The 27,500-nt window shown below is 40.6% G+C and overlaps 1 protein-coding gene across 1 annotated transcript in view; it reads right to left on the bottom strand.

Annotated features, from left to right (window-relative positions):
• LOC135196527 (zinc finger C3HC-type protein 1-like) overlaps positions 1–27,500 on the bottom strand; it is a 200,191-nt gene that overhangs the window by 41,616 nt on the left and 131,075 nt on the right. Inside the window, 1 exon segment of the mRNA XM_064223375.1 lies at positions 23,699–24,038. Within this exon segment, the coding sequence (XP_064079445.1) occupies positions 23,699–24,038 (340 nt within the window).

The following is a 27,500-nucleotide window of genomic DNA, read 5'->3' as shown; positions in this document are numbered from 1 at the left end:
GAACCTAGCCCCTAAGACCCATCCCTTATACCTTTGTCCAAACAAGAGATAACTCCCATTAAATGCAAGGTGCCAAGGTTCCTCCTGTCCAGTCTAAGAAGCTTAACACTTTGAAAACCTTAAATAAGTTTTCAGCAAGTGATCCAGTTCTGAAGAAAAGAAAATGATTTTAGCAGTATTAAAGGCAAACCTCTGAGAGGAGTCTATCACGCCACAGAAGTCCCACTGGAAGGAGGCAGACACTCCCAGGGAAGGTGCCACTCTTGTCAAGTAGGACAAATATCTCCCATGAGAGACAGCCTGGAAGGAGGGAACTAAAGGCAGCCCTTCCTTGCTCTCTCTTCTCTGAATCTGGGAAAATTGCTAACAAAAACCATAGTAACGAAAGCATAAGCAGATGGTAGATCACCTAAGTCCACTTTCTCTTCCTTATCTAATGAAATCAGGGACAAATCCACTGGAGGTTGGGGAGTCAAAAGAGGTTTTCTTAATTAAACCTAGAATATTATCCAACCGGCACTGAATAGCCACCAAAGAAGGGTCTGCTACAGGAGGTAACAGGTGTTCAGGCATTAATGTGGGCTCAGGCACTAATGGGCACTCAGGCAGCAACTGACGTTCAGGTGCCAATGGGAGTTCTGGTGCCAATGGGCACTTGGATGCCAATTATCGCTCTGGCATCAGTGGGCACTCTGGCATCAGTGGGCACTCTGGCGCTAATGGGCGTTTTGGCGTCAACAGGCGCTTTCCAGATGATACATGCTCAGGAAGTACTAAGAATTCAGGTGTTAGCGGATGCTTGGAGACTGCAGAGCGCTCAGGAGCAGTAGGGAGGGGAGACACTGTGCCAAAAGAAGCTCAGGCACTACTGAACATTCAGGAGCCGATGGGAGCACATAAGCAGTACACTCAGGAGTGTCAGCTGGGTGCTTAGACAACAACTTACTAGAAGTAGAAGAACGTTTTTGAGAGGAGGGGCATTTAACAAATGAATACTGTCCCTCTAATTCTCGACTGTCCCACAAACTACATAACAGTCACTGATCTAAGGAAGGTTCTCTGAACCTTTTAGGAAGAACTGGTGGAAAATGGGATGCGTCCTTTGCTCGTCTTTTCAGCGGACAAGATTTGTCAACAAAGCGCCACTGGAGTTTGGGGCTAGAATCTCCCGAACCAGACAGGCTAGATGAAAGACGACACTTCCTTAGAAACACCTTTCTAGCAGTGCTCTGTCGTTACCTGGAAAACATCAAGAGGTCCAACTAAGGGGGAAACTGTCCATGGGCAGACCCCACCGACCTCCCTTGGACTACCAGTATGACTCCTCCCAAGTTTAGGGAAGTATGCCAGGGACCTTTGCCTAGGAGAATTGGCAGGATGGGCAGCCACCTCCTCCACCGACACTTCAACCAACACTCTTATTACCCACTCTGTTATAAAGACTTCAACTGAAGAGCCTAACTGCTCCATAGCATTCATCATCAAACTAAATTTCCGGTTAACTCTCAACTTGAGGCTGGTTATGGGGTTGGGATCAGGAGCAAGAGAGCCGGTGAGGGGAGGGTGTAACAGGCTGAGAACTGGGAATGGGTCAAATAGGTTCAGAAACACATTAATATCAACAGAGTTAGTAACCCCCTGACTAGCTAATGTCTTTACAACTGGCTCTAGAAGCCTCTTTCCTTTTCTTGTCTTTCTCTAGTTTAGTTAAATGGCTAGTCAGTCTTCCATATTTTACTGTTCCAAAGTTCTCATTCCTGACAAGTCAATTTGGGAGAACAAATTTGACCACTGCAATTAGTGCATAAAGTATGCAGATAATAACAGGCTTTAATTAACCCAGTATTGCAACCCTTGCTGCAATACCAAACACTCTGTGAGCTAGAGTTGGACATTGCCAGTCAGTCTAGTGTCAACAAAGTCATAAAAATCTACGTTCTGGAACTGACAGTCATAACCTGATGCTGTCTAATCATGCCAAAACAGCTACCAAAAAAGCAAGAATACTTCACCAATTGTTACAAATAGTATGACCAACTGAGAAGATTGTTTGTTTATATGGTGTTTCTACATTGCATGGAACCAGTGGTTATTAAGCAGTGGGACCAATGGCTTTATTTGACTTCCAAACCACATCGAGAGTGAACTTCTATCACCAGAAAAACACATCTCTCACCCCTCAGTGGAATGTTTGCGAATTGAACTCGCGGCCACTGAGGTGGCACATCAACACCCTACCAACCACGCCAATGGGGCAAACCAACTGTAAAGTAAAAATATCCAAAATTCAGCTACTGCTAATAACTGACATTCGTACAGCCATTGGCAGAAACAAATTGAAGCTCTCTGCTGAGTTGGTTCCTCCTTTACCCCGATAGTGAGTGGGGTTAGTCACCTAGCCAAAAACAAATGTCAAAATTCTAGCTGCTGACAAAGTTGAAACTATAGCTATGTAATTACTTTGTAAGTTGCTTATATAAAATTATGATTTAACAGTTAGTACAAAAAGTTGTTTTATTGCAACAACAATTGTTTGTTATTTAAACCTATTATACTCATAATTAGCCTGAACTGCAATTCAGCATGAAAACATGTATGTGAAGTACTGATGAGAGCAAAAGCCCCAGATGCAGTATAATCCAACAGATGACACACAGTGGAGCTGAAGATGACCTTGGAAATCAAGGTAACTTTTGCAAGACAAGAATATACTTGAAGATGCAACCCCTTGACCAGGGGCATTCCTAGACATTTTAGGGCCTGGGGGGTACAGTCCCATTTGGGGCCCCTCTTATGGGGTGGGAGGCAACCGAAGCGAGCCAAAGCAGCAGGGGGAAAATTTTTAGAATATGAGCAATTGTAGGATAATTTTAAAGGCACTTGTAAAGGCAAATTTCAGACTTAGCTATATGTTATTCATAATTCTCTCCCTCTCCCACACATGACACTGACACCTCTTGCCCAAATCCCATTACCCAGGGATGGCCCAAGCACCCTTCAATGGGGCCACCGCCTCCCTGGGTTAAGCAGAAGGCCAGATTCATTGAATTAATTGAATGTGCATTATCTGGGCAAATGGGGCCATTATGGGGGCCCTCAGAGAATAATTAGGACCCCTATAAGCAGTAATCAATTGCTTTAGATCGACCCTACCCTTAACCCAATCAACTTTACCCACCCTCCTCCGATCCATATGAGAAGGTCTGTAATGGGCTCTATGATTGGGATGGGGCCCCTGGAGAGCCCTATTTCTTTTATATAACATTTTTGGTACCAAAATTGGAAATTGGGCCCCTTTAGTGGCCCCCAAGCTTTCGGGTCCAAATATAAATGGGGACCTTGACCATTTTGGGGCCACTGGATTTAGCTTTCCTGTCATGGCAGTCATGGTTAAATTTTGCATTTTGGGGGGCAAACCCCCCGCCCAAGAAACGTAACTGCCCTTGACAGAATGTGCCAATTAACTGAAGCATAAAGGCAGTTACATTAAGAAATACACAATTCCACCTATGCCAAAAGGATGAGGAACAAAGTCTTGAAGATCAGAATGAATGAGCAGATCCTCTGAACCATAAAGTATAAACCAAACAATGACTAGATCTGACAAGAAACATGTTGATACTCTCTCATTTTTGAGCTAAGAGTGTGTGAAACTTTTATTGATCAAACAGTCTACTTGATATATAGCAAGAGAGCCCTAGTTAAATTTCACAGCAGAGAAAAGGAGGGAGATTCCACTTCAAGGGTACTGGTTTTCATTTGTGCAAAGGCCTACTGAGAAACATCTATTATGTTGACCAGGAATGTGACAAAACCAAAATGAAACAATAAAGAGAAGTCTTGAGAATGGCTAAATCCAGCAATATGAGAGAAGGAATACATAACAGCATAAGGATCAGAGACAAAGTGAAGATACACTTCATAGGAGTATGATAAAACAGCTAAATTAAAGAAGCCAAAGTACGAGCACCTGTTAGAAGGAGAATATCAGCCACAAACTTTGGGGCAAAAGGAAGTTCCCAACAAAACCGACAGCTGAGATGACTGGCTCGGTCAGAAATATTTAGAATGAACTACTGAGAGAGAGAGTTGTAAGGATTAAGATTCTCAAAGACTTGTTCGTCCATCCGAGGAGACATCGTGTGCTCACTTACCTCTATGAGCAGGTTTTACTGCTCATTCAGTGTCCTAATGATTTTGTCCAGCTTTCTTTTAAACTCTTCCACACTGTTGCTATTTACAACCGGTGGCAATTTATTCCATGTGTCACATATCTTGTACAGGTACTCTTCATTTAACAACAGGGTTGGAATTCGTCGTTCAGTGTTATTCTCTTTATTTTGTCTAATAGCATCAATTTTCATGCTATATATATTATATACAAAACTAGTTTCTGACATAGCCTACTACTTGGCTAAGTTCTGACAATGCTTTATATAATTTTATTATTCATATACTGTACAGTGGTACCTCGTTTGTCGAACGTTTCTCATGTCAAACTTTCTGTTTTTCAAACAAAATCTTGTATAGTTTGTCGAACAAATGCTTGTACTTCGAACTGATTGATTATCTAGTTTATACTTTTATTCAACTGTCTACGAACTGGGTCTTACAAGTAAAACTGTATTAAATTTTTTTTTCATTTACAATATATAGTTTAACAATAAACATATTCGACAAAATAAACAAAAGTATAAAGCATTTAATATAAAATTTAGCTTTAAATATAATATTTAGCATAAAAGATGTATAAAAACGTATGTAACCACGTAATGATAAAATATGAAAACAACCAAATGCAATACAGAAAAAAAAGGAAAAAAAAAAAAAAAAGTCTTAATTGAGCCTATGTTTGGTGCACCGAGTAAGACAGTCTAATTGAACAATATTAACAAAATAGTAAATGAAAGAACAAAGCTTGTTACAAAAAAATTTAGCATAAATGATTAACAAAATCATTCGTCATTGTGGTGATACACAGCTAACTTGAGGTAGAGGGAGGGGGTATTTATATTTTTGAGGAATAATGAATGAAAGATTTCAAGTTATTGAGCATCATGGTATTGTTGAGGAGAGAAGAGGCAGTAATATCTTTACTATAATATGTACGTAAAAGCAGTACCAATTCACATAAAAAATAAAATGTTATTTCACAATAAATTTAACATGAATGATACAACATGAAAACAATGAAATGCAATACAGTATTAGAAAAAAAAAAAAAAAAAAAAAAAAAAAAAAAAAAAAAAAAAAAAAGAGAGCTTGCTCAAGTCAATTTCTGGGCTCAGCTCGTGTCGGCCTATGAAAGGATCCTTAATATCATTCTTTCTAGGCAAAATTAATCTAAAATTACCAGAGAAAAACAAAATTAAGAAAATGTCAGTAAAACTGACTCGCTCACTCTTTAAAAGTAGTGTCGGTATGAGAATAGGGGCGAGTGAGAACACTACCACGAGACATTCACCAATTAGACCTTCCAATCAGAATCCCCACAAGAGAGAGCTGATACCAACGGGCGATGCGGCCGCTACTACTACTACTAGGGGACGCCACGGACAGCAGCGCCCCTAGCGGTCATCCTTAATTATTAGCGCCAAGCGTCGTACGCATTTTCTTGCTTGTGTACTATTTTCTGGACTTACCTCATCATCCGTTATGGAACGTGTTGCCTTCGCAACGGCTAAGTTAAGTGCCTCATAAGTAGTGTTTTACCGTATTTTAGTCTTCCAGGAACCAGTATTTTCCTTCTAATAGGTCATATACGGTTTCCCGGTCGACTCGTGGCGGCGCCATGCTGCCTCATTCAGAATTCCCGGTCTTCCATACTGGGTGGGACTTCTTATACTTATGGGCTTACTATATCACGTTCATCGTTTTTTACATCGCCTTTTTAGCTAGGTTAGCCCATTTACCATTCTCTTAGTTTGGTATTTAGGGCTATTCTGTGTTCTAGCCCAGCATCCCGGCTCTTGCTCTTCATCGGCTATCGCTGGCTCCGAGTAGGCTTCTGTTCCTCGGAACAGTTTGCCCCCTCCTGGGCTTCTTTTTCTTCTACTAAAAGTGTCTTTTCCATCTTTACGATGTAATTTTAGTTCTATTTAGGGTGTTAGGCTAGCCTAGGTGCATGTCCCATGTATTGGTACAGTCTGGTTCACGTGGCCCTTTCACGGTTGTGTTGCTATCGCGGCTTAGGCCACTTGCGGTCACGTGTTCCATCGCACCTTACCCTTCCCCTTCCCTCTCCCTACCAGGTATAGGGAGGGGTCTGGGGGACCCCTTGGTTGCCATGACAACCTCAGTTGCCTTCCTCCCTCCCTCTCTGAGGAGGCCAGGGGTTCTCCCCAGCTGGGGTATAGGGCGACCACTTATCGGGTACCGGGTCACCGAGCGGGTAGTTGTTGGGACGGGGAGGAGTAGGCCACCCCCCCCACCCCCCCTCTCTCTCTCCCGCCGTGTTACGCCGAGAACCCTCCCCCCTCCCCAGTTGCTCAGCCACCTTTCTCCCACTGTAACGAACGGAGCCTTCCGCCGCAGCCGGGGCACCTTTGGTTATAGATTACTGGCTCCGCCAGCGGGCGGGGTGGTCACTACTAGTGGTCTATTGCTTGCCTACTATATCCTTACCTTTCTCCCCCGCTACCGGAAGGGAGCTTGCTTCTTACCCGGGCACTCTTCTAGTAGACGGGAGGGGAAAGGTTTGATAATTATTTTGTTATTTTTTTTTTAAGGATATACCCTAGTTTTACGATGATTTCTATAATTATATTTATTTATATGTATACCATCTCCGCCGTTGTCCGTCGTGGTTTCATTTTCACCACCACACCTGGTTGGATTCTATCTCTTGTCTCCGGCATAGCCTTGGACAAACCAACCATATTACTACCACACGTATTATGGCGGGGCTCTGGTTTAATCTAACTTTCTCGCTCCGGCACCAGCGGAGCAACTGTTAGGCTGTAAGTGTTCTCCTGATACTTATGTATCTTTCCACTTACAGGCTACCAACTGTCAGGTCCTTGGGTGCAATGCGACGTTATACGACCCCTGCGCCCACAATGAGTGCAGGTCTCACGCTCCGTGTGCCACGCCTTACAACGACGCATGATCGTCTGGCACCCGGAAGCCTGCGCCATCTGTTACGACCTGGCCAGTCAGCTGGTGGAGGGGGTAAGTCGATTATAGACTTTTTTTATCGTTTTACTAACAACACTTAGTCATAAGCTTGTTAACCCCGCTCCGCCATTAGAAGCTTCATTTCGCCTTCTCTTTCAGGCTGCCGGTGTGAGGGAAGTCGCCCTAGCAACCCTGAAAGCGTGGGTGGGCGGCTTCGGGAAGAACGCCGCCAAAGGCCAGCCTTACATATTGGACAAGAAGCTGGCCGTTCAGATCTTCCCCGGTGGCAAGTCAACAGGGTATGTTGACCCCATATCCGCAGCCCCTCTCATAGCCTCCATCCAGCAGGAGATGCAGCAGTCTTTCGGGGTCGTGGCCACGCAAGAGACGGTCCCGGACGTCGCAACCTTGGACCTTAATATTGAGCCTATGGCGGTAGGTGCTGAGGATTTGTTGGTTGAGGTAGGTGTGTCGGGTGCCCAAGGTCTTTCCTTGGGCGCTCCTGGATCTTCTCCTGTCCCTTCTTCTACTGCTTCTTTCCAAGGCTTTTTGGGATCTGAGATCCCTACCCGCTCTCCCGCTCTCTCTGTACCCCCAAAGGTGAAGGGACAGAGAGAACCGAAGACCCTTGTTAAGACGACTTCTAAAAAGTCGTCGTCGTCTTCTTCAGCTAAGAAGTCTTCGACTTCCTATGCTGACGCGGTGAAGGCTAAGCCGAGCTCTTCATATTCAAAGAGCTCTAGAAGCAAGTCTTCTAAGGAGAAGGCTCGCGCTCCCCGCCGAGCCAATGCCTTCTCCGGCCTCCACCGCATCCACTCCGGCAACGCCGGTTGGAGTAGCGGGACCTAGCACCTTTGATCCCACTGCTTTCTCAGCAGTGGTGATGCAACAGGTAGGTGAGATGGTTGGCTCACAAGTCTCCGCCCTAGGAACAAAGTTCGAGCAGATGTTCGCACAACTGTCGAGCACTCTGTCTCAGTCGGGCCAGTCCATCCAAGATCTCTCTAACAGAGTTAGAGAGAATGAGGACCGAGTAGCTGGGCTTGCTCAGGCTCCTCTTCCAATCTCCCCAGTAGCAAGTGCTGGTATTCTCCAGCTTCCACCTTATGAGTCGCTACCAGCTTTCTCCATGGAGAACCCATGGAGAGTAGCCGCTTACGCTCCGTTCAAAGATGGTATGATCTCTGTCCCGGAGTGTGGAACTCGAAGGATTGAGGACTTCGAGTTTTATCCTCCGGGATTGACGCAGCCTTTCATTGGTTATGCTAGGCTGACCGTAGCGGCGCTCACTAGGGAGGACAAGATCTCCAGGGAGAACGTTCTCTATAGTAGAGATCACGCTCAACGCGAATGGGTTCACTGCCTTGAGGACTGGGAGTGTACCAACACCAAGCTCCAGGCTTTCAAGAGTCCTTTTACTATTTTTGCGACGGAGGAGGAGGCTTCTCTTCCGTTCGCTACAAAAATAGTAGAAACGACTCTTCAGGCAGTCCTCAAGGATGAGCCCATGCCACAGCTGAGGGAAGCAGAGTCTACTTCTCCGCTCTTCCCAGCTTTCGGAGAATTGTGGGAGAACTTGCCTGCCACTTTCACGCTTGGTAAGCTCAAACCGGACTGTGCTATGGACCAGTTCGGCGAAAAGCTCCCAAGGCTGCCTGATTCCTTGATTCAGGCAGAGTTCGACGCTCGAACTAGGTTTGGCAGGTCCCTCAATTCTCTGATTATCACAGAGATGGCTGCTCTCTCGTATGGCACGGAACCTTTGTTTAAGATTCTGGCCAAGTCCCAGCTTCAGACGGTTCAGACAGATGCTTTCGACTTCTTCCAAGCTAGGAGGAATTGCCGAAAGCACGTTCTGCAGGAGTGCACTATTAGGCACGAACCTAATAGACTCCTGGCTTCCAGCATGTGGGGAGCGGATCTCTTCCCAGAGTCCGCTGTAAATGAGGTACACCACGAGGCTGCTAGGCTCAACCAGAGCCTTAGAGCTAGGTGGGGTATCTCATCTAAGAGGAAGCAAGAATCCGCCCCCACTGCTGGTAAGAAACCAAAGAAGTCTGGTAAAAGGTTCCAGCCTTACCAGAAACACCAGCAACAGCAGCAATTCGTTCAGGCCGTCCCGGTTACCCAACAGGGACAACCTTCTACATCCAAGCAGACCCAGCCCATCCTCCTGCTGTCTCCTCAGTCACAACCCTCGACCTCCTACGCACTCTCGCCGGCCTTCAACCCTATGTATGAAGGTCAGGCTTACCCTCCCTTTAATAGGCAATCGAGAGGTAGGGCGAGAGGCCACTTTCGCCAGTGTGGCACAGGAAGGGCGGCAAGGAGTAAGCAGTTCAGAGGAGGGCGTGGTGGTCAACCCGCCCATCAACAATGAGGCTCCCAGGTAGGAGGAGGCTGTTCCTCTTCCGTCACAGGTGGGGGTTCAGCAATTGGGCACAGAGCATAGTGTCCAATGGATTGGGTTGGAGTTGGATCAAAGATCCCCCTCCAATCAAATCATTCCGCCAAGTACCATCAAAGGAATTGACAGATTATGCGGAGGAACTCCTTCAGAAAGGAGCTATTGCGAGAGTCAAGCATCTAAAATTTCAAGGTCGCTTATTCAGCGTGCAAAGAAAGGCTCAACAAAAAGAAGGGTAATCTTAGACTTGTCAAGGCTAAACTCTTTCATTCGTTGCGACAAGTTCAAAATGCTTACCCTCTCGCAAGTAAGGACCTTACTTCCTCGTGGAGCCGTCACATGCTCCATCGATCTTACAGACGCATACTATCATATCCCTATAGCCAGACACTTCCGCCCATTCCTAGGGTTCAGGCTAGGAAATCAGACATTCTCATTCAAAGTGATGCCCTTCGGTCTGAATGTAGCCCCCAGGGTATTCACGAAAATAGCAGAAGTAGTTGTGCAACAATTGAGAACTCAGGGAATAATGATAGCAGCATACCTCAACGATTGGTTGATCTGGGCACCAACAGTCGAGGAATGCCTCAAAGCCACCAAAAAGGTAGTTCAATTTCTGGAACATCTGGGGTTCCAGATAAACAAAACGAAATCCAGACTTACTCCGGAGTCTCGTTTTCAGTGGCTAGGAATCCAATGGGATTTGTCTTCCCACAATCTGTCAATTCCAGTGGCCAAACGGAAAGAGATAGCAAAGTCTGTCAGACATTTTCTCAAATGCAAGCAAACATCAAGGAGAAGCCAGGAAAGAATCCTAGGTTCCCTTCAGTTTGCTTCAGTGACAGATATCCTCCTGAAAGCAAGGCTGAAAGATATAATCGAGTTTGGCGATCGAGAGCAAACGCCAAATCTCGAGACAAGTTGTCAGTAATTCCACAGATCCTTCGCAATCAACTCCGTCCATGGACAAAAGTAAAGAACTTGGCCAAGCGGGTACCCCTTCAAGATCCCCTTCCAGTGTTAACCATTCACACGGATGCCTCCCTGTCCGGGTGGGGGGGATATTCTCAGTTCAAACAGGTTCAGGGGACTTGGTCAGTTCAATTCCGCCAGCTCCACATAAACGTTCTGGAAGCAATGGCAGTATTTCTTACCCTGAAGAGACTTCTTCCCCCGAAAAAGTCTCATCTAAGACTAGTTTGGACAGTGCAGTGGTAGTTCATTGCATCAACAGAGGAGGGTCCAAATCCAAGCATGTGAACCATGTCATGATAGCCATCTTTGCCCTAGCAAACAAACACAAATGGCATCTGTCCGCCACTCACCTGGCGGAGGTAAGAAATGTGATAGCAGACGCCTTGTCTCGGTCAGTCCCTCTGGAATCAGAATGGTCCCTAGACGACGGGTCATTCCGGTGGATATGCCAGAGAGTCCCAGGTCTCCAAGTAGATCTCTTCGCCTTACAAGCGAACCACAAGCTCCCTTGCTATGTGGCCCCCAACCTGGACCCTCTGGCTTATGCCACGGACGCCCTGTCGTTAGATTGGAATCAGTGGAGAAAAATTTATGTTTTTCCTCCAGTGAATCTTCTTGAAAGTCTTGAGCAAGCTGAGACTTTCAAGGGACTAGTAGCCCTGATTGCTCCAGACTGGCCCAAGAGCAACTGGTATCCTCTGCTTCTGGAATTGGGTCTCCGACCTCAACGGATTCCCAATCCCAAGCTGTCACAATCAGTACAAATGAGGACTGTGTTCGCTTCCTCAGGAATTCTTCAGACCCTAACTTTATGGACTTCATGAAGTTTGCGGCTAATAAAGATGCTAACATTGATCCACAAAAACATCCTCTTCCTAGAATCAGATAAGAGAGAGTCAACTATTAGACAATATGACTCAGCTGTTAAAAAATTAGCATCCTTCCTGAAAGAATCAAACACTACAACCATGACAGTTAATTTAGCTATATCCTTTTTCAGATCCTTGTTGAAAAAGGTTTAGCAGCTAGCACTATTACTACTCATAAATCGGCTTTGAAGATCTTTCAGTTAGGTTTCCAGATAGATCTGACTGAATCTTATTTTACGTCTATCCCTAAAGCCTGTGCTAGACTTAGACCTTCTCAAAGGCCTACTGCAGTCTCATGGTTCTTAAATGATGTCCTCAAACTAGCATCAGATACTGACAACTCGTCTTGTACATTCACTATGCTTCTTAGAAAGACATTATTCTTACTAAGCCTAGCTTCAGGAGCTAGAATTTCAGAACTGTCGGCTCTATCCAGAGATGCGGGTCATGTGGAATTCCTCCCCTCAGGAGAAGTTCTGCTTGCTCCGGATCGTAGTTTTTTGGCTAAAAATGAGGATCCTCTTGCAAAAGGTGGGCCCCTTGGAAAGTCATCCCACTTCCGCAAGACCCTTCTCTCTGCCAGTATCAACTTTAAGAGCCTTTCTATCTCGTACATCCTCAAGATCCTCAGGTTCTCTCTTCATGAGAGAAAAAGGTGGTACTTTATCAGTAAAAGGTATTAGGCAACAAATCCTTTACTTCATTAAACAAGCCAATCCTGATTCATTTCCAAAAGCACATGACATCAGGGGAGTAGCCACCTCAATTAATTACTTTCAACATATGAACTTTGAGGATCTTAAAAGTATACTGGATGGAAATCTCCGACAGTCTTTAAACGTCATTATCTAAAGTCCTTGGAATCTTTAAAATTTTCTGCAGTAGCAGCGGGAAACATTGTTTCCCCTGATACTGTATAGTAGTCGTAGTATAGATCCAGGTCTCCTCTCTACCTACCTCATCCAACATGCCTCACCCTATCGCCATGCTACTCGGATATTCTAGCCTTAGCCGCTGAGATCATATTAGTGGATTGTCCCTTATTTTTGGCTAGGGACATCCACACTATGTACTGATAATGTACTTCAGTGTACCTACCCTTATTTTTATGCTAGGGTAGGACACAATGTGTTTGTATATTTTGTAAATAAGTTATCTAAGTAAATCTATTTTGTTAAATTACACTGCATTTTTGTACTTTACTATGTTTACTGTAATTTTAAGTACTTTACATTACTAACTTTCTTTTATGTCATTGTTTAAAATAAGTTAGCCTTAAGTACTTAGTTTATATACTGTAATAACTGATTTACTTATATTATATTCCTCATTTTACAACTGTTTTTCATTTGTCCTTTTTTCCCATCTTGTCTGTTTCTCTGGTACTCTTTCATAGGCCGACACGAGCTGAGCCCAGAAAAGGGATTTTGACGAAGGAAAAATCTATTTCTGGGTGATTGGCTCGTGTCGCCCTATGAAACCCACCCTGTATTGATTGCCCCCCCCTGCAGGACAAGATGTTCTTAGATTAAGGATGACCGCTAGGGGCGCTGCTGTCCGTGGCGTCCCCTAATAGTACTAGTAGCGGCCGCATCGCCCGTTGGTATCAGCTCTCTCTTGTGGGGATTCTGATTGGAAGGTCTAATTGGTGAATGTCTCGTGGTAGTGTTCTCACTCGCCCCTATTCTCATACCGACACTTCCTTTTTAAAAAGTGAGCGAGTCAGTTTTACTGACATTTTCTTAATTTTGTTTTTCTCTGGTAATTTTAGATTAATTTTGCCTAGAAAGAATGATATTAAGGATCCTTTCATAGGGCGACACGAGCCAATCACCCAGAAATAGATTTTTCCTTCGTCAAAATCCCTTTTTTGGTGCGCTGATACGATAAAGAAAGGAAAGGAGAGGGAAGAACAGCTCTGCTTCCCACTGACTTATCAGCTGGGCTGGGATGATTATTTGCCTATTTCTTTCACTTACACTCGGTCTGCCCAAATCACTTTCATTTTTGTTCCGGTAAAATACCAATCTAGTGACAATTGCTTTTTATGATTTTTTACTACTGTAAAAGTAACTCAGCTCTGTAATAAACAAACTGGCACTGCTTTCAGCTTCTACATGCCTTCAACTGTTTCATTAAACAGCTTCCTTGTGAAAAGTTATTTGATCTCCCTTTCTTTTCTTGCATTCTTGACTTATTACTTGTTTGCAAAATCCTCATGTTTGTTTTGATAGTCTGCCATTTGCCAACAGTAAGTTGATGTATTGTGGCATAAGTAAACTCTTTCATGCACTTAAGATCCAAGTGAAAACGCTCTCTCTCTCTCTCTCTCTCTCTCTCTCTCTCTCTCTCTCTCTCTCTCTCTCTCTCTCTCTCTCCGATTGTAGACACACACTATTGATTCCTTTGATTATCTTTGTACCTAACATGTGAATAAAATTGCAACTAAATCGGTTTCCTCAAAGGGTTCCTGTCTCTCCTCCCTCCATCCCTGAGCTGGCCGGGCACCATTTTCACCAAACAGTTCTTAAATCATACATAGAAAATATAAAATTTTGAAAATTTTACTTCATATAACATACTGTTTCATTACTTTACACTCTTAATTTAACTTTTGAAAACATTAATAAAAAAAAAAAAATGTGAAAAGGGGGAGTTTTTGGGTTGGCTGGAACAAATGATCCGGTTTCCCTTTATTTCCTATGGGGATATTTGTTTCATATTATGAACAAATCGTACTTCGAGCAGCCTTCTGGAATGGATTAAGTTCGGAGTATGAGGTACTATGTACTGTATTTCAGCTTCATCATTTTTATAGTATGAGGTACTACTGTATTTTAGCTTCATCATTTTATAACTTCATAGTGTATAATTTTCTTCAAAATAGCGTACCTTCTTTAACACATTTACCCAACATTTCTTAATTAGCCTATTATTAAGTCAATACAGTACTATACTTTTTTAAGAATCTACATTATCATCAGTGACTTACATACCCTAAATTTGCTATTTCATAATTATCGCTATTAGTTTCTCGTCATTTATTTTTCTTGTAGCGGATAGTGAGATGAAAAAGATAATGAATGAATTTTGGCGATCACAGTGCATCTGAAAGTCGCTGTCAAAACATAAACATAGCACACAGCCATCTATTGAGGAAAGTGAACACTAAACTATTCACTAATGGGACAAACATTTTCTAGCATAAATAAAGATTTATGCTTACACTTCTTACCTCTATTATCATCTGATCTCATGGGTGACATATCGAATATGTAAATACACAGTTGTATAAAAGAACTTATTAAACTGTACCACATATAAGTCTTTCCAGCATACTAAGAGTAGGGAATTTATGCTGCCAAATGTCTCAATGTTTTGATTAAAAGGTTTGACTTGGTAGAGACTTCTCAAGTGGAATATTTAAAAATATATATTTATTTTCCTGTTAATAAAAAGAAAAACATTTGACTTCACACATTTTCTCTTCATTACTAAGAATTATTTTCATAAAAACAAAGAAGATATGGCATAATTTTTGCTGTCTTGAAGTTGTAAACAATACATGGGACCACCCTGTTGGCCATGCAATAAACTAATGGTGGCTGAATCAAGCCCAACCAGGGGAGTTCCCAGACCATAGAATGCTAGTTTTAAGAGGTTCAACTGAATATCTTTTCTTTACAAAGTATATTAAACCCTTATTTGTTATTTTAACAATAGATTTAAAGGTTTTAAAAACCTAAGCTAGGCTAGATTATCGACACTAAATAGCCATTCTATTGGCCAACATTAGGCAATTTTTTTTTCATTTTATGGTTTTTTCTCACTCTTCATGTTGCCATAATAACTCCGAGTTGTCATAATACAAGTACTTCGTTAAATGAGGAGTACCTGTATGTGAAGAAGTTTCTGCAATGTGACGTGTTGTATCACTTCAGCTCTAGTTTCCATTCATTACTTCTGTCTGGTTTTCGTTTAACGTAAATAGGTTACTGTCTACTTTTGTCATGCATTTCAGTATTTTGAATGTTTCTATTAGTTGTCCTCGCAATCACTGTATTTCTAAGCCATACATGTTCAGGCTCTCTAGTCGTCTTTGGTAACCTATTTGCCCGATGGATGGAATTAACTTTGTGGCTCTTGCTTGTACCCCCTTCTAATCTATTTATGTCCTTTCTTAGTGTTGGTGACCAAAACTACTGCATATTCAAGATGAGGTCTAACTATTGATGTGTAGCGCTGCAGCACCGTTTCCTTGTTTCTGCATTTGAACTGCCTCTTTATGTATCCCACTAGTTTCTGTGCCTTCTTTTCAGCTTTTATGCACTGTTTTGTTCTATATTATTCATGTCATTCCCAAGCAGCAAGTAATTGGCATGCGGGTTGTTTATTTCTATTTGTAGTACTTTACACTTATCCAAGTTTAAAGGCATTTGCCATCTTTTTTACCACCCTCCTATTTTCTTTCGATCATTTCTTAAACTTTCTACTGTCTCTGGGTCTACTGCATTTACACCTAGTTTAGTGTTGTCTTCAAATTTGGCTACCCTGCTAGTTAATCCAACATCAATGTCATTAATACAAATAAAAAACAAGATCGGGCCACGGACAGAACCCTGAGGAACTCCGCTTTATTACAACTGTTTTCTATAGGTTAGCCAGTCTTCGATCGAGTCCGCTCTTTCTCCTACAATTCCTAAAGCTATTACTTTTGTCATTAATTTCTTGTGCGAAACTTTGTCAAAAGCCTTTTGGAAATCTATGTAGAGTATATTTATTGCTCTACTACTGTCATAAATGCCAAGCATGTTATGGAAAAACTCCAAGAGGTTTGATAGGCAGGATCTGTTTTGTGATCCACAACTTAATCTGCAATTATGGACTCAAAACTCTTACAAGTGACCAACATTTGACAGATTGGTCTATAAATTCCTGGCTCTTCTCTTGGACCTCTTTTGTGTTGTTTTTCTGTTGTTTATACAGGCGGTCCCCGGGTTACGACGGTTCCGGCTTACGACGTTCCGAGGTTACGACGCTTTTTCTTAAATATTCAATGGAAAATCCGTCCTGGGTTACGACGCTTGTTCCGAGGTTACGACACTGACGCTTCCGACGCTCCGAGTTAACGACGCTTTTAAAAAACGCATGCTATGATAAAAATCCTTTATAGTTTAGCACAGTATATAATAAAAATATGTTTTTGGTTACATTACAACAAAAATTTTGAGGTTATGATGATTTTTGACACTTTTTTTTTCGTATTTTTGAATTTTTTTAGTGACGCCGCATATGCGGAACTAGTTTTTGTTTGCGGGCGAATGAATACACTAGCTTGGGATGCGCAGTTTAAAACAGTCCAAAAGCGCAAATAATGAAAAATCATTGCTTGTTTCCAGTACATAATTAAAAAAACTAAGTTTCTGGTTAGATTACAACACAAATTCCAAGGTTACGACGTTTTGTTATGCTTTTTAACGATACCTCATATGCAGAACTAGTTTTTGAGCGGAGGTGCATAAATTAATTAACGCTATTAAACTGTATGGTAAATTGACCGAACAACGACCTCGGACGGTCGAGGACGCCAAGCGTAACAATACGAAAGGACGCCACTTCAATCGCGTGTCTGCCTGAAGTTCAGTCGGTTGTGTGCTAAGACGTTGCTGAAATTCCTTGCCATTTTCGCAAGCTATGGGGCCACATAAAACTTTGTCCAGGGTTACTACATAACATAGCACGACAACTGTAAACTATGTACTACTGTACATAAATGTAAGGAATTATACATAGTAGTAAACATACATTAAGTAAGTTTTATACGTACATACTAAAAAAAAGTGACCAAGATCTCTCACATGGGATAAGTGATCAAGGTCCCTCATGGAATTACATACTGTACACTCCCTGCTGAACAGGGGGTGTAGACCAATCATTTACAATATGCATACCAGTTGATATTAAACCACTGTATGGTGCATATTACTATATGTAACTTACTATGCATAGAGTACTTACTGACAAAATTATTTTTTGTACATTCCAGAACCCCCTGAATGATGTAGGCTATGGGGCCACATAAGACTTTGTGCATCCAGGGTTACATAGCACGACAACTTTAAACTAAAGGTAAGGAATTAATTAACATACATTAACTAAGTTTTATACATGTTATATATGTGATATTAAACCACTGTATGGTGCATATTACTGTATGTAACTTACTATGCATAGAGTACTTACTGACATACTAATTATTTTTTGTACATTCCAGAACCCCCTGAATGATGTAGGCTATGGGGCCACATAAGACTTTGTGCATCCAGGGTTACATAGCATGACAACTTTAAACTAAAATTAAGGAATTAATTCACATACATTAACTTTTTTACTCTTGATATAACTCAAAGTAAGGAATTATAAACTAAAAGTAAGGAATTAATTAACATACATTAACTCTTTTACTCTTGATATCTATAATTTACATATTGCATTCAGGACTTTGTGTAGTATTTTGTACTAATTGTGTTATACTTTTACCTTCCAGAGCTACCAGACTGGGATTTTAGTGTACTCCAGGATCTACCAAAGGATTACATACTAGTGTACAGTGTATAATAGTGTTTAGTGTATAATCTAACCTAAGGATTAAGTGTAGTACATTGTGCTTTATAGTGTCACAAGAGTTTAATAAAGAATTATACCTTCAAGAACCATCCTTTGCCATTGAAATAACCACACTACACATCATGCAATACTTGCATGTCACACAGGTAAGGTCTCTCTAACTTTTTCTTAGTTTAAGGCATATTTCCAAGTGTCGTTCCGGCTTACGACGATTTTCGGCTTACGACGCGCCTCAAGAACGGAACCCCCGTCGTAACCCGGGGACTGCCTGTATACAGGTGAGGATTTTAACTCTTTAATTTCTCTTGGATGAATCCCATCCAGTCCAGGAGATTTGAACTTGATTAGTTCTTCTATTTTGTTTTTAACATCTTCTTCTGTAAATACTATTTTGTCAAGTGGTTCTGTCCCTTCATATATAATAGCTGGTTCAGGGATTGAGGTTGTCTTCAATTGTGAAAACACTAGTAAATAACTTATTCAATAGTAATTCTGCTTTTTACAAGTCTGTGTTCACTAGGTTCCCCCATTGTCTCTTAGGGGACGTATGCTATTTTTTACTAGCTTCCTACTATTTACATGAGCAAAGAATTCTTTTGGATTTCCTTACAAAATGGTGTGGAGAGAGAGAGAGAGAGAGAGAGAGAGAGAGAGAGAGAGAGAGAGAGAGAGAGAGAGAGAGAGAGAGAGAGAGAGAGAGAGAGAGAGAGAGAGAGTCTCAAAAAGCAACAAGAGTAAGACCATAAGGACCACATGCTAGAGCCAACTTGGAGGTTATGTAAAGAATGAAGAAAAAAAATCTTACATGAACTCTGGCACAGGGTGGACAAGAACCCTGTTCACTGTATCAACCATAAAACTTGTCAAAGGTGTAAGAACCAATTGGAGTGATGGGACCTGCCATCCAAGTAATTGCTTGTGCCACAACCTCAGGAGAGCCAACCCATCCCTAAGGTTACACCTGATGATCAGCATTCAGGGTTCAGGAACTATAAAATTGGCTGCAAAACTGATGGAAGAGGCTATGCTACTTTAGAAGAACCTTCCAAGCAAGATGAACATATGGCAAACTTGCACCAAAGGGAAAGATAGAGAGGAGAAAGAGCAACAGAGCACTTGAACACATTTCATAACATATGATTACCTGGTCTATTCTCAAACACTAAGTAAAGGTTATGTAGCCTATAGGCTACATTAGTTGGTGCATAAATAAAACCAATAATTATTGGAATTATCATACCAGAATTATATAAAATCAGTATCTTTAAGATTTTAAAATGTTTGGTAAAGCTCAGCCTTATGAAAAAGGATCTTTTGTACTCCCTTAGGAAAAACACAAATGTCACAACAAATTCTCAACACCCGGCGGGGTAATACCCGTTGGCAGTGGATCAGCATGAATGTATTCTTTTAACATTAGAAAGAACCCTGGTATTAAGGTCAACTGGGAAACTATAGATATCACAAAACCATTTAGTTTCATTATAAAATACTACAAAGGAAATACTGGCCTTTAGTAAACACCAAGGCTCGTAATTCAAGCACATTGGGAACTACAATCATGTCTATGTTTCATAAACAAGTTAGGCTAACCAAAATGATCCTTTCGGTAACTTCAAATTATCTCTCAATGTTACAAATGGCATTATATAACAAGTTTCAATAACAAAATTGTCTAGTATTATTACCTTAATGCTAATTCTCATGTTGCTAAACAAGAACAAATAGCACAGCAATCACTGCAAAGCCTAAACTAAGTACTTAGCTTGACTGGTGTTATGAGGGCGAAAAATATGTAGTCAAACAAAGTGGGGACTAGCGCACTCTTGGACAGACCAGTGTAATGAAGATGGTCAAAATAGGCTGTTGCCACATCTGTATGAGTGATGTAGAGCTGATGTAGTCTGGAGGGCTCGATGGGGGACTTCCTCTTGTCTTTCCCAGGTGATCAGATCAGTAGGCCAGCATCACTTTTTTGGGAACTTTGCACCATTCCCTTTGGAGAATGGGAAGGGGGTGAGTGAGCACCTGCACGCTCTCTACTCACTATCTCTTGCTAGGCCGAGATCAGTAGACTGGGAACCTTTACCAGCCCAGGAAGGTGACTTCTCGGGATTGGTACCGGTGTACCAGGGGTCTATAGAAACCCAGTCAGAGGTTGCTCCCATGCCGTTGGCAACAGGAGCTACAGTACTAGTAGTACTGCTAGCAAGAGAGACCCCATAACCTCCTTCATGGAGGAAGGTTGGCCATCAGAAGCCCTATGGGATTTTAGAGAGAAGCAACCTTCTTCCTCTGCTTACTATCTTTAGAAGAAGTGGAGGTAGCGGTGGCACACAATGAAGATGAAGATGAAGACGAAGATCATGACTTCAGATTCCTCTTCTTTAACTTCTTCCAGTTGCAGTAGACCTTGGAGACGGCGAAGGAGAAAACGCTCCCTCAGGAGTAGCAACAGCAGGTGGATGCTTGGTCAGGGGCAAGAAGGAAACAGAAAGAATCTTTGGCGCCACTGGCAGAGTATTGCGCTCCGATGACACCATAGAAACTTGCTTCCTTCTCTTCTTTTTCCGAGCAAACTTCATCCACTGTTCGGAAGGCGTAACTCGACACACTATACAGGCTACTTTGGTTACAGTCATGCTTCCTGTATGATGTACACAAAGTTTGAGGGTCTATTTCTAATGATGAGAGGAATTGATTACGAGGTTTGTGTTTACCTGGGCAATGCCTTATTATCTCCCAGGGCTGTTGCAAGTTAGGGGGTTTGCTTAATAAAGCAAACAAATATGAAATATTTTCAATCAATTTGTATTTTTCATAACTAACAAACCTGCAGTCTTAACATAAAGGAAAAGTTCTGTAGCACAGCTGGAGTCTGGTTAAACTTAGTATATACACAAGAAACATCAACAATAAGAAAGTGAACAGCAGTCAGGCAGAGAAGCGAAGAACTGTCCTTACACGATCGTGGCCGAAAGCAAAGTGGACTGCAGACTGACGAGTGGGCCAAGCTTCCCCCTACTATCAATAGCTAACACCAATGTTTGAAAGTTAATGACTGTTCAAGCTTGTGTTTGCAAGCAAAATCCTATGTTAAGACCGATGGTTTGTATTTGTGTAGGAACAAATTCTTTATTTCTATTTCTTTTACCCACAGCTATACTAGCAACCATTAATTGAGAAGTATGCTACAGTGAGCCTTGAGCCAAAATTACACTGTGCTAAGCTCATTACCCTAACTGAATTTGCAACTGTACTGACCCCAAATGTCAGTTAGCTTAAAATCTCTCTCCTTATATTACTAATGCTACAATTTTAAACATACTACAGGTATTTTGCAACAATAAGAAAGCAAAACACAAAGCACAATAATAAATATATAGTATACCTTATTGCAAACAATGAATATTCCATGTTGTTGGGGAATGTTGAGGTAAGCATTGAGGCAAACTGGGAAAACTGACAAAAACTAATGAAACTCAGTGCACTGCAGATAGATAGACTAATGAATAGCAATTACATTTCACAAATGTTGAAGGTAGTTGCTTTCTACATAGGCAATATATAAAACTCTTTTGATTGGACATTTATACAAAGCAGAATTGCCCGCTATGAACTGTCATCTTAAATATTACAGTATTCATAGAAATCTCACGGCAGCAAACACAATGCAAAGTTCCGTAGAGTCATAATGGCTGATGCATAATTACTAGTTACTTATTGTATAGTAATATGTACAGTGCTATATGAAAACTCTTCAAGTTTACTATAAAATTACTGACAAATGAACAATAAGTTGTAAATAACAAAATCTGATAAAATATTTTCCTTTTATAACAGTTCTGTTATAATTACTCTTGCAGTATCTGTTATTTAGCTGCGTTTAATTGGAAAGGTATCTGTTATTTGGCTGTTTAATTTTTCCAATGATCTCATTAACCCTTAAACGACGAGCCGCTATTTACCAAAGTGTCTGTCGTATGCCAGCGGCGTTCGGGAGTTTGCACTGAAGCAGAAAGTTTTTTTTTTTTTTTTAAATCACAGCACGCTTAGTTTTCAAGATTAAGAGTTCATTTTTGGCTCCTTTTATTGTCATTGCCTGAAGTTTAGTATGCAACCATCAGAAATGAAAAAAATATCATTATCATATATAAATATTGGAATATATGACAGCACGGAAAAAAAAATTTCATATATAGTAATTGTATACAAATCACGCTGTGAGCAAAACGGTTAAAGCTAATGAGTTAATTTTTTTTCGATGTATTAAACACTAAATTGTGATGATTTTGGTATATAACAAATTGAAAAAGGTTTTTCAAAAATTCACCATAAATCGAAATATTGTGCTAGAGACTTCCTGTATGTTGCAAAATGAAGGAAATTGATTGAATATTACTAGACTGTAAGTGCTTTAGCTTACAATTGCAGTTTTTGACCATTTCAGTAGAGTTAAAGTTGACCGGTCACATTTTTTCAATTTATCGTGATTTATACAAAAATATTTCAAAACTGATAAAAGCTATAACCATGAGTTGTTTTTTGTTGTATTCTACATGAAATTGCAGATATTTTCATATATAAAACTTTATGTAACAGCTAATATAAAACGGTGCAATCATTATGACAAAGTGGTGAAAGAATTTCTGAGATTTTCGGCAGTTACCACATTTAGACATAAGGAAAAAGTGTTTTTCAAAAATTCACCATAAATCGAAATATTGTGCTAGACTTCCAATTTATTACAAAATGAAGGTAAATGATTGAATATTACTAGAATGTAAGAGTTTTAGCTTACAACTGCATTTTTCGACCATTTCGGTTGAGTCAAAGTTGACCGAGGTTGAAATTTAGGCACATCGTGATTTTTACGAAAATATTTCAAAACTAATAAAAGCTACAACCATGAGTTATTTTTTGTTGTATTCTACATGAAATTTTGCACATTTTCATTTATAAAACTTTATGTAACGGCTAATATAAAATGGTGCAAACTGACGAAAGAATTTCTGAAATTTTCGGCAGTTACCACGTTTAGACATAAGGAAAAAAGTGTTTTTCAAAATTTCACCATAAATAGAAATATTGTGCTAGAGACTTCCAATTTGTTGCAAAATGAAGGTAAATGATTGAATATTACTAGAATGTAAGAGTTTTAGCTTACAATTACGTTTTTTGACCATTTCGGTCGAATCAAAGTTGACTGAAGGTTGAAATTTTGGCACTTATCGTGATTTATATGAAAATATTTCAAAACTGATAAAAGCTACAACCATGTGTTGTTTTTTATTGTATTCTACATAAAATTGCACACATTTCATATATAAAACTCTATGTAACGGTTAATATAAAACGGTGCAAAAATTATGACAAAGTGACAAAAGAATTTCTGAGATGCGTCGCTATTGCTTTTTAGTGAGAGAAGAAAGAAATTCGCGCATGCGTGCCTGGGTAATGCTTGTAAACAAAACAACAGCTTGATCCGTGAACTCCCAGCATTCCTCAACATGTGTGATTTAAAAATTTTTGCAAACTAGGCCTATAACTATTTTTTCCGCGAATATTAAAAAAAAACTTTTTGTAGTCAACGTACCGTACGTCCAATTAGCACCGAACAGACAATTTTAGTCGACGTATAATACGTTCAATAGGTGTTTAAGGGTTAATCGGAAGCAGAACATCACAAACTGCAAATATATACCTTTTCAATTTGAGTTGTTGGGGAAGTTATAAGAAGACATTCTGGTTTTTCTTCAGGTTTTTGTGGACTACTGGCATCATCTTTCTTCTCTTCTTTGCTTCTTGTCCGCATTCTCTTTGGTGTTGGCCAATCTTTAGGTTCTTGATTTTTCAGCCTCGGCGACTGCCTTAACACTCTTTGGTTATCATCCACCTCCTCTGTGGAATTAATACTTGGCTCAGATAACTTCCTCTTCCTTGAAGTAGGTGTAATCTGTGCTTTAGATGGTTCTTTTTTCTTAATTTCATCAGCTATAGTAATAAAACTCCATAACCCCACTTTCCGTCTACAGACCATACACCTGAAAAAAGTAACAACTTCACTTTCATATAAATACTGAAAAGTAAAGTGAAGCACAAAAATCATTCAGTTTACAAATATGCCAGGCTGGATAGCTTTGAGAAGAAAATGAAATTTCTATAATAAAATAACATTTTATTTATACTTACCAAGTACGTATGTACAGGCAGTCCCCGGTTATCCATGGGGGTTCCATTCTCAGCGGGGAGCTGCTAAGCAAAAACTGCTATTAACCAAAAACTCAGTGATTTATGCCTCTATTAGGTATGTTATGGCACCATAACTCTATCATAGGGGCCTTATGGCGCCAATAACTTAAACTCGGTGCATTGATGTGCCATAAATCGTCTAGCACCATGAAACCGGATTGCCATTAACCGGGTCCGCCGATAACCAGGGACTGCCTGTAATTACCTTGTTTAAAGTTTCACTCGCTGGTAGCTTAAAATTTTGAAATTCATGGTAGTGCTGGTTTCTGTGGGTTATTGGCCTAGCCGACTTTCCTGGTAAGGAAGGACCAATGCGGCTGAGAGCCGTCAATTATTTTCTCCCCATACCTCCATATGAGGAGAGGAAGGAGGGTTTTGATTCATAATTATTTGGTAAGCCTAAAAATTTTTTTATTATATAAATTTCCTTTTTATATATGTAACATCATATATAATGCTGAATCCCACAATGAACTGGAGGTGAGAAAAATGGATTCTTTCTATTCCCAAACACATAATGATGATAATAAGAATGAGATAAGAGAATATGAAATCTCTAGCACTGATATATTGCTTGTTGATCCTTACCTGGTAAGGAAGACTGTTGGCTACCAAGCATACATATACATATACATAATTGCCCCTGCCCCAGGAGCAGTGCCAACAAACCAATCAACCAGACATAAATATCTACACCAAGTATTAAATTAAGACCCAACCATAAAAACAATAAGACTGGTGGGTATTCCATGTACCCATTATTCACTTTTCCATAGGGAACTTTCACAATATGCAGATTTTTTTCCTATGGACCATATATCTAAAATTATTACTAATTTGCTTTTTTCGTAGAGCAACACTATTTATTCACTATAACAAAGACAACCCAGCTTTGCCGCTATGCCCCGCCTACTGATTACATCACGATTATTCCCTGAAGCCGATTAGTTAAAAAAGTTTTGAAAAGTTGGTTAATCTGTGATTCTTTGCATCTTCATTCATTTTACAATGGTTGTTTTACCGAACTAAAATACGTTGTGCTGATTATCAAAGTGAAAATTTATATTATCCCCTGAAATAAAATCAGAATACACATCTCCCTAAAAATGGTAAAAAACAGGAAAATATGAATGAAGCCAAAAGTGTTCTGCGTTGTTGCTATGTTATGTTTTGTAAATGAGGTTCACCTGAATACGGAAGTGTCTCTGTGAGTGTCTGTCTTCGAATCAGTGCACTTGAATCACTGGAAAATGGTCATTACCGTCTGATATTGTCCAGCATGTTCGCCATTCTAAATTTAAACACAATAACTTTCTCAGAGCTGTGCAGACTGGTATTTCATGTTGATTTCAGGAAATTTTACAACATTTGCATAGTCTTAAAAATCTATTTCATTAGAACCGTTTACACATTCAGAGGGATGACAAGCAGTGACTGCACTTTATAAAACCAGAGGATACCTTTGTTTAAAAAAAAAGTTACAGTATGATAGGCTATACAATTCATATTGGATATGAATTGCTGTGAATTTTCTTGAGGACACTAACTCCTTTCGAAATAATAGGATCATAAAAAATGACGTAGACATATAAGGTCTTATGTATCTTTGTCGGTTTACGCAGCTAATGACATTTGGATTATAGTCCTATCTTATATTCAGCCATTTTATTGTGGTCCTTGTTGGTTATTCTTGTTTTTGTTGCTGCTGTTATGATGCTTGTAGTATCTTCAAAAAATTTTCTTCTGATATCCTAACATTGCAGAATAAATATAGACCTATTCATAAAATACTGGCGTAAAGAATTATCAGCCTATTCTTGTTAACTGAAATTTAGTCATTTGTTTTAATTAACAGTAATCGAGATCTTTTAAGAATATAGTCTGCACTAGAATATTCTCCTAACAACACAGAGAGAGAGAGAGAGAGAGAGAGAGAGAGAGAGAGAGAGAGAGAGAGAGAGAGAGAGAGAGAGAGAGATAGAGAGAGAGAGAGAGGGAGAGAGAGAGAGAGAGAGAGAGAGAGAGAGAGAGAGACTGATTCTATAAGAATAGCCCCATAACCAAGTGATTCATGGGCTAATCGCAACTGGTTTGGATCATCTCACGCCAGCAATCATATATTTTTCTAATTTAAGTATCTTATGATGCCTTCCTAGCATAACTTTCATTTTCATAGAAATTCTACAGCAGCCTTATATTTACTCATCAGATTAATATAATTTGTTATCCATTTGGTAAATATAATTTCAATATAGTTCAGTGAAAGCAGTTTGATAGTTGTGTGTAAGGCTGAGACAGTCCTAAGATTTGGCCATCTACCCATATATGTGTATGTGCTCTTCCTTATACGTGTACAAACCACTTCATGCATTTACATTATATATCGTGGAGTTGAAGCTATGTACTACAGTGGTACCTTGAGATACGAGCGTCCTGTGATACGAGTGCTTTGAGACCCGAGGTGGAATTCGGTCCAAATTTTGCCTTGAGACCCGAGCTGTGTCCCGAGATCCGAGTTGGTTCGGGGACGCCACCGCTAGTTGGCGTTCGCGGGCAGCATCAGCTGGGAGCATCCCACGAGCTCACTCGCACATGTGGCCGACAGATTTAAGTTGTGTTTGTGAGCTGTACTCGTGTTTTCGCTGTTTTTTCACGAATTAGTGAACTTTTTTACCTACCATCATGGGGCCAAAGAAAGTACGTGCAAAGGAGAGTGGCGAAAAGAAGAAGAGAATGCTGCCGATAGAGGTAAAAAGCGAGAAATAATAGAAAAACATGAGCGTGGTGTACGGAGTGATGGAACTGGCCCGGGTGTATGAGCGTAGCACATCGACCATTGTACCATCCTACAAGCAAAAGGATGCCATCAAAAGTGCAAAAACAGCTAAAGGAACTACAATTCTGTCGCAATTAAGGACAAATGTCCATGAAGAAATGGAGAAGCTGCTCTTGGTATGGTTGAAAGAGAAGGAACTAGCGGGAGATACAGTGACGGAGAGTATAATTTGCGAAAAGGCTCGCGTTATTTACGCAGATTTGAAGAAGGAAGAGGCATCAACTTCAGAAGGGGGAGCAGAAGACACGTTTAAGGCAAGTCGTGGGTGGTTCGATAATTTTAAGAAGAGAAGTGGCATTCATTCGGTGGTGAGGCATGGTGAAGCTGCGAGTGCCGATGTAAAGGGAGCTGAAAGGTACATCGTCGAGTTCGCTGAGCTTATTGAGGAGGAAGGCTACATCCCGCAACAAGTCTTTAA

This window comes from Macrobrachium nipponense, chromosome 18 (assembly GCF_015104395.2).
Source record: "Macrobrachium nipponense isolate FS-2020 chromosome 18, ASM1510439v2, whole genome shotgun sequence".
NCBI lineage: Eukaryota > Metazoa > Arthropoda > Malacostraca > Decapoda > Palaemonidae > Macrobrachium > Macrobrachium nipponense.
This window is presented reverse-complemented; position numbering and strand designations above follow the sequence as displayed.